Source organism: Artemia sp. Qi Xiang Cuo, chromosome 10 (genome assembly GCF_049724085.1).
Source record: "Artemia sp. Qi Xiang Cuo chromosome 10, ASM4972408v1, whole genome shotgun sequence".
Classification (NCBI taxonomy): domain Eukaryota; kingdom Metazoa; phylum Arthropoda; class Branchiopoda; order Anostraca; family Artemiidae; genus Artemia; species Artemia sp. Qi Xiang Cuo.
In genome coordinates this window covers 39,360,996-39,378,462 of record NC_142803.1, presented here as the reverse complement: position 1 = coordinate 39,378,462, position 17,467 = coordinate 39,360,996, and the positions used below count along the sequence as shown (strand labels likewise).

Here is a 17,467-nt window from a genome sequence, read left to right as displayed (position 1 = left end):
TAAAATGTTTCTAAAGTCTTAATAGATACAGTGCTAAAAACATCAGAATCGACTTCAGAGGACACGTTATATCATGGGAAGATGTTTTTGAAATCTCCCTTCCCCCCAAACTCAAAATTTTCCAAAATTCTACTTTAGGAGCTTTTTAAATATTTCTAAAGCGCTAAGACATAGAGTGCTAAAAACATCAGAATCAACTTCAGAGGACACCTTATATCACAGGAAGATATTTTTGAAATCCCCCTTCCCCCCAAACTCAAAATTTTCCAAAACTTTACTTTAGAAGCTTTTTAAATATTTCTAAAGCGGTAAGACATAGAGTGCTAAAAACATCAGAATCGACTTCAGAGGACACGTTATATAACGGGAAGAGGTTTTTAAAATCACCCTTCCCCCAAACTCAAAATTTTCTAAAATTCTACTTTAGAAGCTTTTTAAATATTTCTAAAGCACTAATAGATAGAGTGCTAAAAACATGAGAATCCACTTCAGAGGACACATTATATCACAGGAAGAGGTTTTTAAAACCCCCCTTCCCCCCAAACTCAAAATTTTCCAAAATTTTATTTTAGAAGCTTTTTAAATATTTCTAAAGCACTAATAGATAGATCACTACAAATATCAGAATCAACTTTGAAGGACAAATTATGTTACAGGAAGATGTTCTTGGAATCCCCCTTCCCCCCAAACTCAAAATTTTCCAAAATTCTACTTTAGAAGCTTTTTAAATATTTCTAAAGCACTAATAGATAGAGCCCTACAAATATCAGAATCGACTTCAGAAGACAAATTGTTACGGGAAGATGTTTTTGGAATCCCCCTTCCCCCCAAACTCAAAATTTTCCAAAATTCTACTTTAGAATCTTTTTAAATATTTCTAAAGCATTAATAGATAGTTCTAAAAACATGAGTATCTAATTAAGATAACTAGTTATATCATGGGAATATGTTTTTTAAATCCCCCTTCCCTCCAAACTAAAAAATTTCCAAAATTATAAATTAAAAGATTTCTTAATTATATATAAAGCAACAATAGATAGAGCACTAAAAGTTTCAGAATTAACTTCAGAGGACACGTTATATCATGGGAAGAGGTTTTTAAAATCCCCCTTCCCCCCTAACTCAAAATTTTCCAAAATTTTATTTTAGAAACTTTTTAAATATTTCTAAAGCACTAATAGATAGAGTGCTAAAAACATTAGAATCAACTTCAGAGGACACGTTATATCACGGGATGAGGTTTTTTAAATCCCCCTTCCCCCCAAACTCAAAATTTTCCAAAATTCTATTTTAGAAGCTTTTTAAATATTTCTAAAGCACTAATAGATAGAGCGCTACAAATATCAGAATCGACTTAAGAGGACAAATTATGTTATGGGAAGATGTTTTTGAAATCCTCCTTCCCCCCAAACTCAAAATTTTCCAAAATTTTACTTTAGAAGCTTTTAAAATATTGCTAAAGCTCTAGTATATAGAGCACTAAAGATATCAGAATTGACTTTAGAGGACAAATTTTGTATCGAAAATATGTTGTTGAAATCCTTCATACCCCCAAACTCAAAATATTTCAAATTTCTAATTAAGTAGCTTTTTTAAATATTTATAAAGCAATAATAGAAAGAGCGCTACAAACATCAGAATCGAATTTAGAGGACAATTTGTGTCATGGGAAGATGTTTTTGAAATCCCCCTTCCCCCCAAACTCAAAATTTTCCAAAATTCTATTTTAGAAGCTCTTTAAATATTTCTAAAGCACTAATAGATAGAGCACTACAAATATCAGAATCGACTTGAAGAGGCAGTGGTGTTTGGTTGACTTTGAATTAATTTTGCGGCAATTCTTTATTGCGTCAAACCGCAAAGTCAAAGCTTTTCTTTTCTTGTGAGGTTTAAGTATCTTGATTTTCCTGATTAGAAATCAAACAAGGCTTGCACTATTCCCAAGTTTTTGGGGATTTTCCCAGAAATCTCTGTGCTGCCCCAAAAAAATTTGGTTCCCCATTATATGGAATAATTATTGTTCATTTTAAGTTTTAACGTTGCTCGTTACTTTCAGTTTCAGTTCTTACTTACTTTCAATCATTCTGTATATGAAAGGGGCTGTCCCCTCCTCAACCACTATGCTCTTTACGCTAAAGTAATGTAAAGAGCAAGGCGTGAAGGAGGAGACAGTCCCTTTCATATATGGTATAATTGCTGTTTGTTTTAAGTTTTAATGTTGCTCCTTACTTTCAGTTAAAAAAAAAAACTTGTTTTTATTACTTAACTTCATAAAGACAATACTTTTGTCAGCATATAAAGAACCGTGTATATTGCAATTATATCTGTCTGGTTTATATGCAAAGTAACACAAGAGACGAAAATATATATATATATATATATATATATATATATATATATATATATATATATATATATATATATATATATATATATATATATATATATATATATATATATATATTTTTTTATATATATATATATATATATATATATATATATATATATATATATATATATATTTATTTATTCATATATAATTTCTTCCTTAAATTTATAACCTATACAGATTGTTTGTGGCCAGAATTGTCAATATACTAGTTTTGTAAAGAAACAAAAAACTAAGTAGCCATTTTTCAGGCCAAACCATGGTTCAGCTATACACCAGACTTATATATAATGATTCTCTTTGCAGCTTTGAATGTGCAAACTCAAAGGTGTTGTCAGTTGCCCATAATTCCAGATCATCATTCCATATTGTAAATTGGTTTGTGGGAGGCTCATGTCCCAGAGAAATAAGGAGAAGAGGAGCAGCTCAGGACTGCACCCTGTGGAAGACCTTTGATTGTTGTAGTTTTGGGTGAGAAGCTGAGTCTACACAAAAAACGAAAGTTTGATTTTTAATGAAAGATTTTATCATGGATACTAGCTTTTGGGGTTATCCAATATTTGCAAGTTTGGCTGAAAGAATATGGTGGTTCACATTGTTATATGCCCCTTCAAAATCTAGGAAAGCAGCAACTAGGATATTATTTTTTGATAGATTCATTTATTGCATTTGTTAACAAGATAAAAGCATCTGTCAAGGAGTGGTGTTTCTTGAAGCCACATTTGAGCATGAGGTATCATATTATTCTTCTCAACAGACAAAAGGAGTAGATTGTTAATCATTTTCTCCATTACTTTTTCCAGCACAGGAGTAATCATTATATGTCCTAGAAGACTCAGGGTCATATTTTGGTTTATTATGCTTTAAAATTGGCAGGAGGGATGAATATTTCCAAACATTGGGGAATGTGGATGTAGCCCATGCTTGATTAGGCTATACCAATTTTGGAGTTCCTGTTTATACAAAGGTGTGAAATCCTTTATCCATGTCGGGTGTATGTTGTCGTAGCTACTATTAGCTGTATACATTAGAGCCTTAGCTCTAATGTGTTGTGTTTCATTATTCAGTTCATGAATTGTGAATGTGCTTGTTATATACTCTGAGCATGGGCAAGGCTGGTATATGGGATTTATGGGGATTGGGGTGGTGTTACTATTATTATTGGATCTAAGCTTAATAGAGGAAAGAGTTGTAAATAAGTTTGCATTTCATTGTCATAATGGGTATTATTATTTAATAGCTCACACTGGAGTGGGTTGGGAGACGTTTTTTTTTTCCAAAGATGTGGCTTATGATCTCAAGTATAATTGGCGCACGTGTTTCTTTAGATAGACAATTTGCAAAGTTATTCCGGTAATTTTATTTAGCATTTATTATAGTCTTTTGAGATTAGCCTCCGCTTGTAACTTATTTAAATACGTAGTAGAAGAGGTTTTTTTTCAGATATGTTCTCCTAGCTGCCTTTTTTGTTCTCCAGTTATTTTGTCACTCATTTGTCCACCATGCTTTAGGAGTGTGTTTGGGGATTGTGTTCCTGGGTGTTGTCTTGGGGATTGAATGATTAGCTGTATTTACTAGTATGGATGCCAAAACTTCAGTTCGTGTTTCAGCTGTTATAGTTGAAATATATGGTCCTTGGGTGAGACTTATAATTTCATCATCAAGCTTATTCTTGAAAATAGTCCAATTTGCTTTACTGTTAATATATTTGGGGGTATGTTGCTGAATGTTAGCTGTTTAATTTATTGGAGACTATGGCAAAGTGGTCCATGCAGAGGATATCAATTTTCTTTATATAAATTTTATTCAAAGTTATTTATTGACACAATTTGTAGGTCAATTGTGGAAAATTTACCTCTTTTGGAGTTAAAATACATATTTAAACTTAGAGGGGTAGCAATTGCTAAATCAGTATTACATGAGATCAAACATTCAAAAAACTTGCCAGCTTTATTTGCTGGCTTATCCCCCTGCAAAGACTGTGGGCATTGAAATCTTCACAAATAATTATGTTTTCTTTAGCTTTCTCTGCAGGTATTTGGAGAGTTAGTTCTCGTTTTTGTATGCAGGGCATAATATTTTATTGGAAGAATTATAGGGGTCTTTACAGTTTATGCATGTGGGCTGATCATTTTTACAACTTAGCATTCCTTTGGAGTGGGAGTTCTTACATTTACTGTAGGTTTGTAAGATTTCACTGCATTTGTTGGTTGAGTGTCCCAGTTTTAGACATTTTTGGCATTGGATTGGTTTTGGCTTGTAGGGTATGTGAGATTTCATTTGTCCAAAGAGGAATATGTGGCCTTGGATATTGCTTTTTTCTTTAAGTGTGAATAAGAAAGACTTTCTCGACTTTTGGCCATTAGCATCTGGTTTGCCCAGTTGGGTGACATCTGTAACCAGGATTTGATTACCAGTTCTGTCAGAGAGCCCTTTCTTTAGTTCCTGATTTGGTATTCTTGGAGGAATGTTATACACAACTATTTTAGTTGGGTAGCGGTGTGGGGCTCAGAGAGCAGACTCTTTTGGGATGTTAAGACGTGTTTTCCAGTTAAATAGTAACTGTGCTGATTTGGAATCTTGAAGATCTAGTAGCAAAGATCCATCACGGTTGATTTTTAACAAAAACATTGATTTTAACAATTAGAAAATTTCAACCCTTATTACAGTTATCTTATTTATGTCAAAGGGTGTTTCAGCAGACATGTTTAGGTATATTCCAAGGTTTGGAGAGGATTGGGCTGGTGCAAGAGGAGGGGAGGAGGGGAGCTGTTTTTCAATGGGGAGATTTCTTTCTTTTTTTGGAGCTCCTTGAAAGGACCTCTTGAAAGTCATTTTCATTTTCATCTTGGATAGTGACATACACCCCCACCTCCATCATTGTCTTATCCATTATTGAAATTGAATTTGACCCGTCATGTGAGCTTAGAGAGAGACTTGACCAGCCAAGATGGGGCGAATGTCGAAGTTTTTCGGTAATATTCGGAGTACGGTCTGGGGGAAACACCCGCATTTGCATAATCAATAACACTTTCGTCTTGCCCTGAGAGAATCACCGTTGAACCTCCTCGTAATTTACGGTAAAGAAGAAAACCGTAGCGCCTATGTTTCTGGTTGTAGTCATTGAGGAGATACTATTAGTAAAGATTAGGTTTACTTCATTTCTGGTAAAGAATAATTTTTTTCTCCCAATGACTTTGGTCTCTTGAATGGCTGGTCAACAGAGCAAGCAGTAGTTGCTCTACATCATTTTTTATCAGAGGCTATGGATGATATTTATCTGGTGGCAACTATATTTTTTTTTACATTAAAAAGCTATTGATACAATAGACCTGGTAATTCTTTTTGATAATTTGGAAAATATAGGAATTCTTGGAATAGCTCCTGATCTATGAGATTGTATTTATCTGAAAGAAGTTTTAAAGTTCAAATTGGTGACGAATCATCTCATATTTTTCCATTAGAAAATTTAGGTGTACCCTTGGTGTCTGTATTTGGGCTGATGCTTTTTTCATTAATATAAATGATCTTCCAAATTGCATGTCTTCAGAAGAAGAATTACTGATATTGCTCACAGATGACACAGCAATTAGTTTGAAGGTGAGCAATGAGGAGGACCTATGGTTTGCCCTCGAAACTGTTGCTTTGATTGTAAAATCTTGGTTTCATGCTAATCGACTAATACCTAAAGGAAGCCCTAGACAGTCAAATCATTTTCTCCAAAATTCTCCGTCAATCAATTGACTCAATTGACCGTCTAGGAACCTGTTTGACGCTTGAGTCAAGAGGTGACGGTGATCGTTGACGTTGACGGAGATCCTCCTCACTGCCTGCCTTCAAACTAATTGCTTGCCTTCAAACTTGAGCGTTGACGTTGACGGAGATCCTCCTCGCTGCCGGTCTTCAAACTAATTGCTGTGTAATCTGCAAACAATATTGGTTATTATTCTAATATATATGATGTCTGCCTCTTTTGGATAAATTTATATATAGCGTTTTTAGTGAATAAAGTCCTCAAGACTCTTGACCTTTTTTTGAAACTCAAAATTTTTATATTTTAGATATTTGTTATAGAAAAATAAGATATTTTTTTTAACTAGCCTATATATTAATTTCTGTTATTTTTAATTCATAATATGTGGAAAAACAGTTGAAAAACTGATGTGCCAGGTGCTTCTGCTTTTGTTTGCTTTTTATCCACTATTTCTTTCTTTTCAAAAAAATAACTACATTAAGTTCCTTTGCTTCTGAAATTGCATTCCTTTATATTTAACATATTTCCATTACCTGGCTCTCTCTCTCTATAATCATGTTGTCATGGTTACATGCTTAGTTTCAAACAAATTCATCACTGATTTTTGACAGCAGGATAATATAGATGGTGACTGTTATTGCTCATATAAAAAAAATACAAAGGCACGCAATTTAAGAAAAACGAAAATTAAATTAGGGTATTTATATTTCTTCAAATTTAACTGCCACCATGGCAATTGTGTCTCAGTCTTCTTCTAAATCTTTAAAGAAAAAAAAATCAGATTTGTAATACGGTTGAGTGCTGAAGGAGTTGAGCCTTTCTTTCAACTGTATTAAGATAAAATTTGCTCTGCAGTGTTTAATAGTCATTATTAGTCATCCATCATTATATCTTTTGTATTTTAGGACTCTCCTGACTATAATCTGTGTTGTGTCCAAGTTTTGATGATAGTATTATACTTCTCATAATTTGCATTAACTCTGTTCCAAGATCTTTCATGGACTTGCCACAAATTCTGAAAACGGCTGATCCCATCACAGTTTCTGAGGATTCTTTCATTAAAAACGGTAAGTTGTACAGTTAAGTTTTCTGTTACAGAATAAAAGAAAAGCTATAGATTTATGTTTAATAGACAGAAACAAGAATTTGTACAAGAATTATCTGAGTGATAGATATATGAAAACAAAAGTAATGTAAAGAAAGTGGAGAAAACATTAAAAAATGAACTAATGAAGTGTGAAGTGCAGGACATGCATAAAATTGCCGAGGATCTGGAAGACGCAACTAGAAGGCATAATAGTAAAAAATTGGACTGGCATATTAATAAATTAAGAAGAAGTTGTCAATCCAGACTTGTCCCAGTTAAAGATAGGAACGGGGCCACAATTAATGATAAGGAAAGGATTAAAGAAAAGTGGGCAGACCATTTTGAGTTTGTGTTAAACCGAGATAGAGTTGCAGGAAAAGATATAGAGTAAATTGAAAAAGTTTGTGATACCTTGGACATGAAGTAAGATTTGTTTTGTGAGGAAGAATTAGTGACAGTACTAAAATGATTAAAAAATAATAACTGAAGATTATGAATATAATTTTTGAGAAAAGGAAAGCACCCAGCGATTTAAGAAAACCTTAATTATACCATTGTATAAGAGAGATGTGACTGTGGTAATTATCAATGCATTAGTTTGGTCTCTTTAGGTAGCAAATTACTCAGTAATAAGATACTTTTTAGACTGAGAGATGCTGTAGACAAAGTTATAAGATAAGAACAGTGTGGTTTTAGAAATGGTAGAGGATGTGCTGACCAAATTTTTACTCTTAGGTTAATAATTGAGAAATGCCTGAGTTATCAAACACATTTGGTTTTCAGTTTTACAAATTATGAGCAAACGTTCGATTCTGATGATAGAAGAGTTTTAGTGAAGATATTATCCTTGTATGATATTAATTAAAAACAAAATTCCTCAAAATAAGTTCTCTTTAAGAAAGTAAAGAACCAAAAATCAACAAAAATAGTATAAAATAATCTACCAAGCATACAACTTACCACAAATCAGCAGCAATAAGTAAATAAAACCCAAAGTACCAAAGTAAAACAAAATACCCAGAGTAAAGTGCAAATTTTTTTTCTGGCTTTTAGAAAGCATAAGCATATACCCTTTTGAAAATCATGACGCAAATAGTAGTAAAAAAGTGTTTAATAGTAGTCATATATATCCTCTAGTTGGCCTGATAAATAAAACTTAATACCATTCCAAAAAAATTATATCTATGCTCTTTCATAGGCTGGATACACGTCCACTTTTTTGATTTAGTAAAATTTTAAGAGCAGAAGTAGTAATAGAAGTAACCCTGATAGTTCGGGTTTAATACCCTCAGTCGTTCTTCGTTTACTGCTGAGATGTCTTATTGGCAACCAGCATACAAACAGTGCGTTTTGATTTGATTTCAAAGCAACATTTAGTTTTTAAGCATAATGGGCAAATTACATAATAGTGGGGGGTTGACCAACCCAATAACCCTAGAGATATAGTTACTAGAAAATTCAGCTATTCTGAACAAATGGTTGTCTTAAAATTTTGATTGGAAGTGTCTGGAAAATTATGAGCTAAAGAGGAGGGCTGATTGCCCTCCACTTAGTTTTGACTCTTAGGAGGGCACTACAACTTTTTATTTTCAATCAGATTAGCTCCTTTAAAATAACAATGATGTCACTAGCTATGATAGAGCATCGCTGCCTGTGTCCATATATACCCCATATTGCTTATATGCCCTTTTAATACCTGCTTGCATGTAGTTTTTTTCGTTTAATTGAAACTCCCCCTAAACGTTTCCTAAAAGTTTCAACTTAATACCATTAGTGTCGTTAGTTACAATAACCGTAAAAGCAGCATTAAATGTATACACACAGTGTCGTCTGGCTAGTTCAAAATCCACAACCTATGAAGGTGAAATTTTTAGATAATATTTCGGTTGTACGGATGACAACCTGCCATCCGTATGCAGGTTGTCAAAAGGGCATATCAGCAATATCTTAGGAACAGTTTCGTGTGGGAAATTAAAACTTACAACACTTGTTGAGGGGGGATGGGCGTGGGAGGGGGGCTTAGTTGCCCTCCAAACATTTTTGACAACTAAAAAAGGCACTAGCCCCTTCAATTTCTAATTGAATGAGTCCTTATTGAAGTTTTTTACGACAAATTCTTCGATACGAATTGCCTTAATCTAAACCCCCCCTCCCTCCAAAAAAAAAAATACATTGTGCCAATATCGTTCTGTACTTAGACAGCGCTATGGCGCTGCCTATGATACCAGACAAATACATCAAAGGGATTAGTGCTATGTAAAAGAATAACACTGGTGCGGTCAAGATAGGAAATGCGGTTAGCAGCTGGTTTCTTGTTAAATCAGGAGTTAAGCAGGGTTGTATTCTATCCCCCGTTATATGGATAATTTTGATGTATTTTGTCTTAAGGAGCACAGGAAAGGCAATGGGAGACCACGGAATCAAATGGGGAGAGAAAAAATCCCTGGACTTAGATTATGCTGATAATTTAACCATCCTAGATGAAAGTGTGAGCAAAATGAATTTTTGGAGGTTTTGTGAGTTCAGGGACCAGAATAGGTTTAAAAATTAATGTTCCAAAAAGTCACTTAGGCTAGGAATAAGAGAAGATGAAAAGGTGACGTTAGGTAACGAAAAGATTGATCAGTGAGACAGCTTCACTTACCTTGGTAGTATTGTTTTCAAAGACGATGGAAACAGTGGAGAAATTAAAAATAGAATAGCCAAGGCTGTTTTTTCTTCACAGTTAAAAAAAGTTTAGAAGAATAGGAAGATAAGTCTGCAAATAAGATTCAAATTTTGAAAGCTACAGTGATGACTGTGGTCAGATATGGCTCTGAAGCATCGGCACTCCGAAAAGCGGAGGAAGATTGGCTAGATGTTTTCCAGAGAAATTGCCTGCGGATTATTCTGTGTACCCGGCTTACTCACTGTCTTTCAAACACTAGGCTGCCCAAAAAGTGTGGTTTAATCCCGTTTTCTGGGGCTATAATGAGAGAAAGGTTGAGATGGTTAGGGCACGTTTTGCGGATGAAGGAAGACATATTTCCGAATTTTGTTCTTTTTGGCGAACCGTCTAGGGCTAAACAGATAGCAGGTCATTCGCGGTTGAGGTTGGAGGGTGTCATAAATAAAGATTTAAAGGAAATGGGAACTTCCTTGGAGGTTGTAAAGAGGGAAGCATTCAATAGGTTGGGATGGAGGAGGAACATGCATAACTGTGTTGACCTCTGGTGGCTGGGTGCTGTGGCAAGTTGTTAGTAGTAGTAGGAGTATATGTACTTGGATCTAACGATTAAGAGCTTGGGGGTGATAAAAGTGACTTTTTTGTGACGCAAAACACATTTAAATTAAATTTATCAGCTTTAATTTTTAAGTTTGATGGGACAAATAATCATCCAGTAGAAAAATATTCCGTCAATCTTTTCTTGGTGGAGATATGATAGAACGGAATATTTCTCCCAAAGCAAGGGTAGTTATGGGGGGTTCAAATGGGAATATCTAATCATAATACATGTAAGAGAGGAATAGGGTTAATTGAGTTCAGCTGCTAAACTTTGGGAGGCTATATTTTGTATTTTATGTTTTGGGAACTAATGCAGAAAACCCCAATTGTTTGGGAATTTTCTTTTAATTGTCTTTTTTTTTGTGATTGTTAAGCCGTAAAATATTAAGTTTTTTTGTTTTTGTATTCAATACGTTATCCTTAACTTACACTTAACCAGCAACTCGTTCTATGCTATGAATTTTTGTGTTATAAATTTCAGGTTTTTATTCGTTTTATGTGAATGAATTTTGTCAATTGTTGCTAAATTTTCTTTTGCTCTATAAAAAGTAGATTTTAAAAACGATTTGTGAAAAAACCTGCCTATCCATCTGATTTAATGTGTACATATAATGTCTGTATAATTACATTTTTACAAGTAACTAGAAAGAAAAAGCTGTCATGTTTGTTTAGAAATATTTACTGTAAAATTTTTCTATGTCTGTTTAATTTAAATTTTGTTTTAGAAGTTGAAGATGCTTTACCAGGTGACAGCGAGAAGCCCTTTCATATTCCAAACCATCATTTGTCACCAAAACGGGAAGATGTTCCTTTGCTTAATTTAGCTAGCATTTCAGGGCCATGTAAATTTGAATACGACATCCAGGAATCCAAATATTCTAACAATGAAGGTACATCTGTAATATTGTGTTTTTGTTAATTGATTGGTATTGGATAATATTTTATTTGACGAAAATAGGACAATGGGACTTAATATTAAGATTGAACTTTTGTTTTATCTCTATTCGCCAAACTGTTTTTGTAGTTTTCTAAGAATATGTTTAAATTTTCACTTGAAAGTGGTTGTGTAGGTTCTATCATTTTTCAATAAGGTTGATAATAAGCCTTAAAATTATATGACACAATAGATTATACAATTCATATTTATAGTGTATATATTTCTTTATAAATTAAGAGATAGATCTGTCTGTTATTTTGATTCCAAGTTGAATTTGAAATAAGTAGAAAATTAATTTTTTGATCTGATCTACCTAGAAGCTAGATTGAACTGCCTATCTAGCAAGAAGAAGTAGTAAGTCTGATTGGATTAAAAAAAAACAACGGTGAAAGTAACGTTTTCCTCAGTTCGTTCAAATACTAGTTGAAAAAGGGATAAATCCTTTTAAAAGACAGTGAAAAACAATGAAAAAAAATACCTGATATTTGCTGACGACGGTGTCACTGAATGTGTGACCGAAATATCTGGAATTTTTTTGTCATTTTTTTCACTTTTTATTAAAAGGATTTATCCCTATTTGAACTTGCATTTGTAAGACCTGAGTAAAACGTGACTTTCATCGTTTTTATGAATCCAAAGCTTTGTGGCTACTCTAACAAGTATTACCTTCAACAAATGTGTATTTAATTTGCTCTTCCTTTCTAGTTACAGTAATTCCTAATATTTGTTGTAATATTTCCTATCCTTCACTTATGATTTGGTTTACCCCTCGGTATGCTTTTTGAACGTTTAAGGTTTCATTTTCCTTATTTTGTTAAATTAGAAAATCTAATTTTAAAAGCTAGTTATAGTATCACCTTGAGGGAGAGAAGAGGAATCGAAATTAAAATTAGTTTTTTTTAATTCTGTAGACTTTTCAATTTTAGGTCACTTTTCACCATATGTATCTGGACTACACTTACAGGAAAATACGCCACTACTTGTTTCAAAGAATCTCTCTTCGAGCGGTTTTTCAACTGGTTGTGCATCTAAATCAGAAGGAAACGGCTTAGAAAATCAGAAAACAGGTTTGATAAGTTGCCTGCAAAGTAAAAAGTATAGAAAATTGGAAAAATATCAAAGAACTCATAAAGTGAAAAAAACATAAATGTGAGGTCTGTGACAAGATATTTTCTCAAATGGGGCATTTGAACCACCATCAACGAGTGCATACAGGTGAGAAGCCGTTTAAATGTGATGAATGTGACAAGACCTTTTCTCTGGCAGAAAATTTGAACAAACATAAAAGATTGCATACGGGTGAAAAACCATATAAGTGTGATGTATGTGACCGAACCTTCTCTCAAGCAGGAAATTTGAAAAATCATCAAAGAACGCATACGGGCGAGAAACCCTTTAAGTGTGATATATGTGATAAGACCTTTTCTCTGGTAGGAAATTTGAACAAACATAAAAGATTGCATACGGGTGAAAAACCATATAAGTGTCATGTATGTGACCGAACCTTTTCTCAAGCAGGAAATTTGAAAAATCATCAAAGAACGCATACGGGTGAGAAACCCTTTAAGTGTGATATATGTGACAAGACCTTTACTCAATCAGGAAGTTTGAACACCCATCAAAAAATGCATACGGGTGAGAAACTGTTTAAATGTGATGCGTGTGAAAAAACGTTTTCTCGAACTAAACGTTTGAACAAACATCAAAGAATACATACAGGTGAGAAACCGTTCAAATGTGATGAATTTGACAAGACCTTTTCTCGGGCACCACATTTGAACACCCATCAAAGAACAGATACGGGTGAGAAGCCGTTTTAATGTGATGCATGTAAAAAACACTTTTCTGAACTGGGTAGTTTGAACAGGCTCCTAAGATTGCATACAGGTGAGAAACCGTTTAAGTTTGATGTTTTTGGCCTGACCTTTTTTCAAGCAGGGAATTTGAAAAATCATCATAGAATTCATACGGGTTGGAAACCGTTTAAGTTTAATGTTTGTGAGCAAACCTTTTCTCCAGCAGGAAGTTTGAACACCCACCAAAGAGGCCATACAGGAGAGAAACCGTTTAAATGCGATGCATGTAAAAAATGCTTTTCTGAACTGGGTAGTTTGAACAGGCACCAAAGAATGCATACGGGTGAGAAACCGTTTAAGTGTAATGTTTGTGACAAAATCTTTTCTCAAGCAGGAAGTTTGAACAAGCACCAAAGAGGGCATACGGATGAGTAGCCAATTAAATCTTATTTATTTGAGAAGTGTTTTTCGCAAGCTTGCAGTTGGAATACACATCACAGACTGCATACAGGTGAATAACCTATCATATGTGGTGTGTGTAGAAATATTTTTCTGATTTTAGGAATTTTCACAGGCATCAGAAAGCGCATACAGGAGTTTCAGAAGATTTCTTTAAGACAAGCTGTATGCTCATTGGTTTGTGGCTATTAATCTCACAACCAACTAGTAATAATCAATTTTTTTTCTATTTTTTTGTGCTTAGTTTCTTTTGCAATTTTGTCATCATCCTGTGGAAAGTAGTGATATATATTTTTCTTTTTTGTAACAAATGTGATGAATGTAAGAAATTCTTTTCTGCATCAAGATTTTCGTACAAGCTCCAAAGAGTTCATACAGGTGAGCAACTGTTTAAAAGATTATTGATCCAATAAGTGCTTGTCTGGACTATTCGAACAAGCACAAAGAGTACATACAGGAGAGACACCATTTAAATTTGATTTGTGCAAAAGAGTATTTTCATTTAAGTTGGCTCTGAATTAGCATCAAACAACCTATTCTAGAAAAAGTCTATAAGTTTTTAGACTACAACAAGACCATTGGAACAATAGTGATTTTTATTTAAAGAAAAAAATTTGATGAAGAGTTAAAGCTGTTCACGTTGGCTAATTCTCATATTTAAAGTAGCACTTTTGATATTTATATAGTTTTCCGGTTATTCCATTTTTTTGCAAGCTAAGCTTGTCTTTTCATCCAATGACCACACGAGCCGAAAAAGGCAAATCCTTATTTTCCGAAAAAATTTCCTCTTAAATTGATAATCTAAAAAGAAACAGAAGTTAACTTTGTCTAGAACTGAAATGCATAATAATTAGGATTTTTAAGCAACCAAAAACTTGCGCTAGAAAGCAAGATATAATAGTTGTCATTTGTTTCATTTAGTTCCACAAAAAAAAGCATGAAAAGAATAAAAAGGCTAAAGAAACGGGGAATATGGATCAATTGACAAAAACAAATTTGAGGCTCATGTGTTTTTTTTTCTTCCTTGTAAATGATCCTCACTGAATTACTCCAGTTTCGAAAATTAAAACCTGTAAGATAAATGTCAGCCACAGGAACAACATTTTGTTTATCGTTTTATGCAAAATTATGTATCTTAGGACCAACGAAACCGAACTGCACAAAAAAACTGAAAACATTGTTTTGTCCATATATAATGTTCGAAAAGACCCGAAAGCTTTGTTTTTGAATGACTGGGAAATTCTATTTGTCAGTAGTTTCATGCTGAAAAATTATATTTCATTGAAAAATTCAAATGTATGTGCATTGTCAGTTTAATATACATATGCTGATATTTATTCCTTAAAATCTTGATTAATTTTTGATTTCTTAAAATTATAAAAGTGAAGACATTTCAAAGTATTTTTTCAGTAAAGTACAAATTATATTTTGGCTTTAAGAAAGCAAACGGGTTTTGAACCCTATTCATGTTAATTTCTGCTTGTTTCGAGTTTGACTCTGCTATTTACTTCAATTTCTCCTCGTTTTGGGTTTCATTTATTTATTGATACTGATTTGTGGTAGTTGTATGCTTGGTAGATTATTTGATTCTATTTTTGTTTTAATGGAGTTCTGTTATTTTTTTGAAAAACTTATTTTGTGGAAAAAGTTTTTTTAATTAATTTTTGTTCGTTTTGTATTTTCTTTTTCAGGGAAAAAGAAAATAACAGTTTGAATCTTTCCTGTTTTCCTTTAAGAATTTATAGTTTGGCCTGCTATTTATATGCTGGAGAAACTTTTTCAGTAATATTTAACAACATTACCTATTTTGAAAATCATGACACAAATAGTTATGTTTAATTTAGTCAAAGGCTATACATCCTTTAGTTGATCTGATAAATAAAAGTTAATACCATTCCCAAAAAATTATATCTATGCTCTTTTACAGCCTGGATACAATTACACTCTTTTGATCTAGTAAATTTTAAGAGCAGAAGTAGCAATAGAAGTAGCCACGAAAATTTGAACTTAATACCCTAAGTCAGGGCTTCCTAAACTTCTTTCATTCACGCCCCATTTATAATTGCAATTTTCCTGGCGACCCCAAATAAATATAATTTAAATATAATTCGTTTAGAAACATACAAAAATAAAAAATTGTTTTACCCCTGGGTATACTTTTTGATCGTTTAAGGTTTCATTTTGCTTATTTTGTTAAATTTTAAAAGCTAGTTATAGTATCACTTCGAAGGAGAGGAGAGGAATCGAAAATAAAATTAGTTGTTAAAAGGAATCGTAAGATATAGTGTTTTTTTTTTAACTCTTACAAGTATAGTTTTTTTACAAACAGTTTTACAATCCAACCATACAGGTTGGACATGGATCAATTGACAAAACAAATTTGAAACATACAAAAATCTAAAATAAAAAATTCTACAAAAGTTGAAAAGTTGTCTTTATTATATTTGCAAAAATTATATGCCCTATTTTTCATCAAAATGGCATTTTTACAATAACATAAATAAAAGAAAACTCTGACCATCTTAGTTCAATCGAATATATTCGAACGCAGTCGTTGGGTGGTAAATATTAATTATAAAATAAAAGGGAAAACTTTAGGGAGATGGATGTGCCTGTTTTTTATTGCATAACAAATTAAATCGTGGTGAATGTTTGACACTGCTGGACATAAGACCTCTTCAACATTTTTTAATGATGAAAGATATTGGGGTTTGATATGTGTTAAAGCTCTGAAAGTAACTTCAAATAAATACGTGGTGTTGCATGGCAGAAGAACATATAATGCTGTATCTGCGATTGTGGGGAATTCAGTTCTAGTTCTGATCCAGAATTTAGACAAGGGCTTTTTGGAAATTGTAGTTTTAAGTTTGAATCACTCGAAAGCTCAGCATATTCCTCGTGAGCTGTAAGTGGTATGTTATCAACCTGAGTTAAATCAATTCAAAACGGATTTTGAATCCAAGGTACCTTTTTGAAATCAATATATAATATGAAACATGTACAGAACTAAGTTTCTAGCACTTTTAAGTAATCTACAATATTTTCTGCAATATTAGTTTTACAATGATTTCGCTCGATTATAAAATTGTCGACACTGGAAAATATTTCGAAGCTTTTTTTCTATCCTATCTTTCCAAATTTTAATCTTTTTTATTAAAACTGTGAATTTTATCATTAGAAGTAAATATATCGCAATTTCTTTCTTGAAGAGACAAGTTGAGATGGTTTAATTTCGCAAAGATATCCGACAAATAACACAGCCTAGGTAGTCATAAGTCATTTTGAAGAAAAGCCGCAAGTTCACATTTTTGTTGGGTTAAGAATATTTCAATTCCGTCTTTTAATAGTAATATTAATAATCTTGTTAAACTCTGACCTCTTGACAACCATCTTACTTCTGCATGTAATAATGAAGTTGTATAGACGGAATCCATATTCTTACAAAGATTTGAAAATAAGTGACTGTTAAGGGCATGGCTCATAATAAAATTTATAATCTTAAGAGCATTCTGAAGCACATCGTTCAATTATGGTGCTAATTCTTTTTGCTGCAAGGGCCTCTCGGTGAATAAGGCAGTGAGTAAAAGTTATATGGTCATAATGAACAGCTTGAAAAAAGGATTTAAAACCAATGTTTTTCTCCGTCATCGCTCTTGCACCATCTGTGCACATTCCACAGCAATTTTTCCATTCTAGACCTTCAGTTTTTTAAAAATTCATCAACTTTACTATATATGTATTTTCCGGTAGTATGTTATAAATATTTGACTTTACTATTTA

General features: G+C 33.0%; 2 protein-coding genes across 2 annotated transcripts; both read left to right on the top strand.

The window, feature by feature from the left end:
• Positions 1 to 2,736: 2,736 nt before the first annotated feature.
• On the top strand, positions 2,737 to 11,786 carry LOC148947750 (uncharacterized). Its single transcript, XM_089095417.1, has 3 exons — positions 2,737 to 2,860; positions 7,049 to 7,210; positions 11,221 to 11,786. The coding sequence occupies exons 2-3, from the start codon at positions 7,141 to 7,143 to the stop codon at positions 11,412 to 11,414; spliced, it is 264 nt and encodes an 87-aa protein (XP_088951543.1). The 5' UTR covers positions 2,737 to 2,860; positions 7,049 to 7,140; the 3' UTR covers positions 11,415 to 11,786.
• A 130-nt stretch (positions 11,787 to 11,916) lies between these two features.
• Positions 11,917 to 13,980, top strand: LOC148947749 (uncharacterized). The gene has a single exon (XM_089095414.1). The coding sequence runs from the start codon at positions 12,611 to 12,613 to the stop codon at positions 13,250 to 13,252; it is 642 nt and encodes a 213-aa protein (XP_088951540.1). The 5' UTR covers positions 11,917 to 12,610; the 3' UTR covers positions 13,253 to 13,980.
• Positions 13,981 to 17,467: the final 3,487 nt, after the last annotated feature.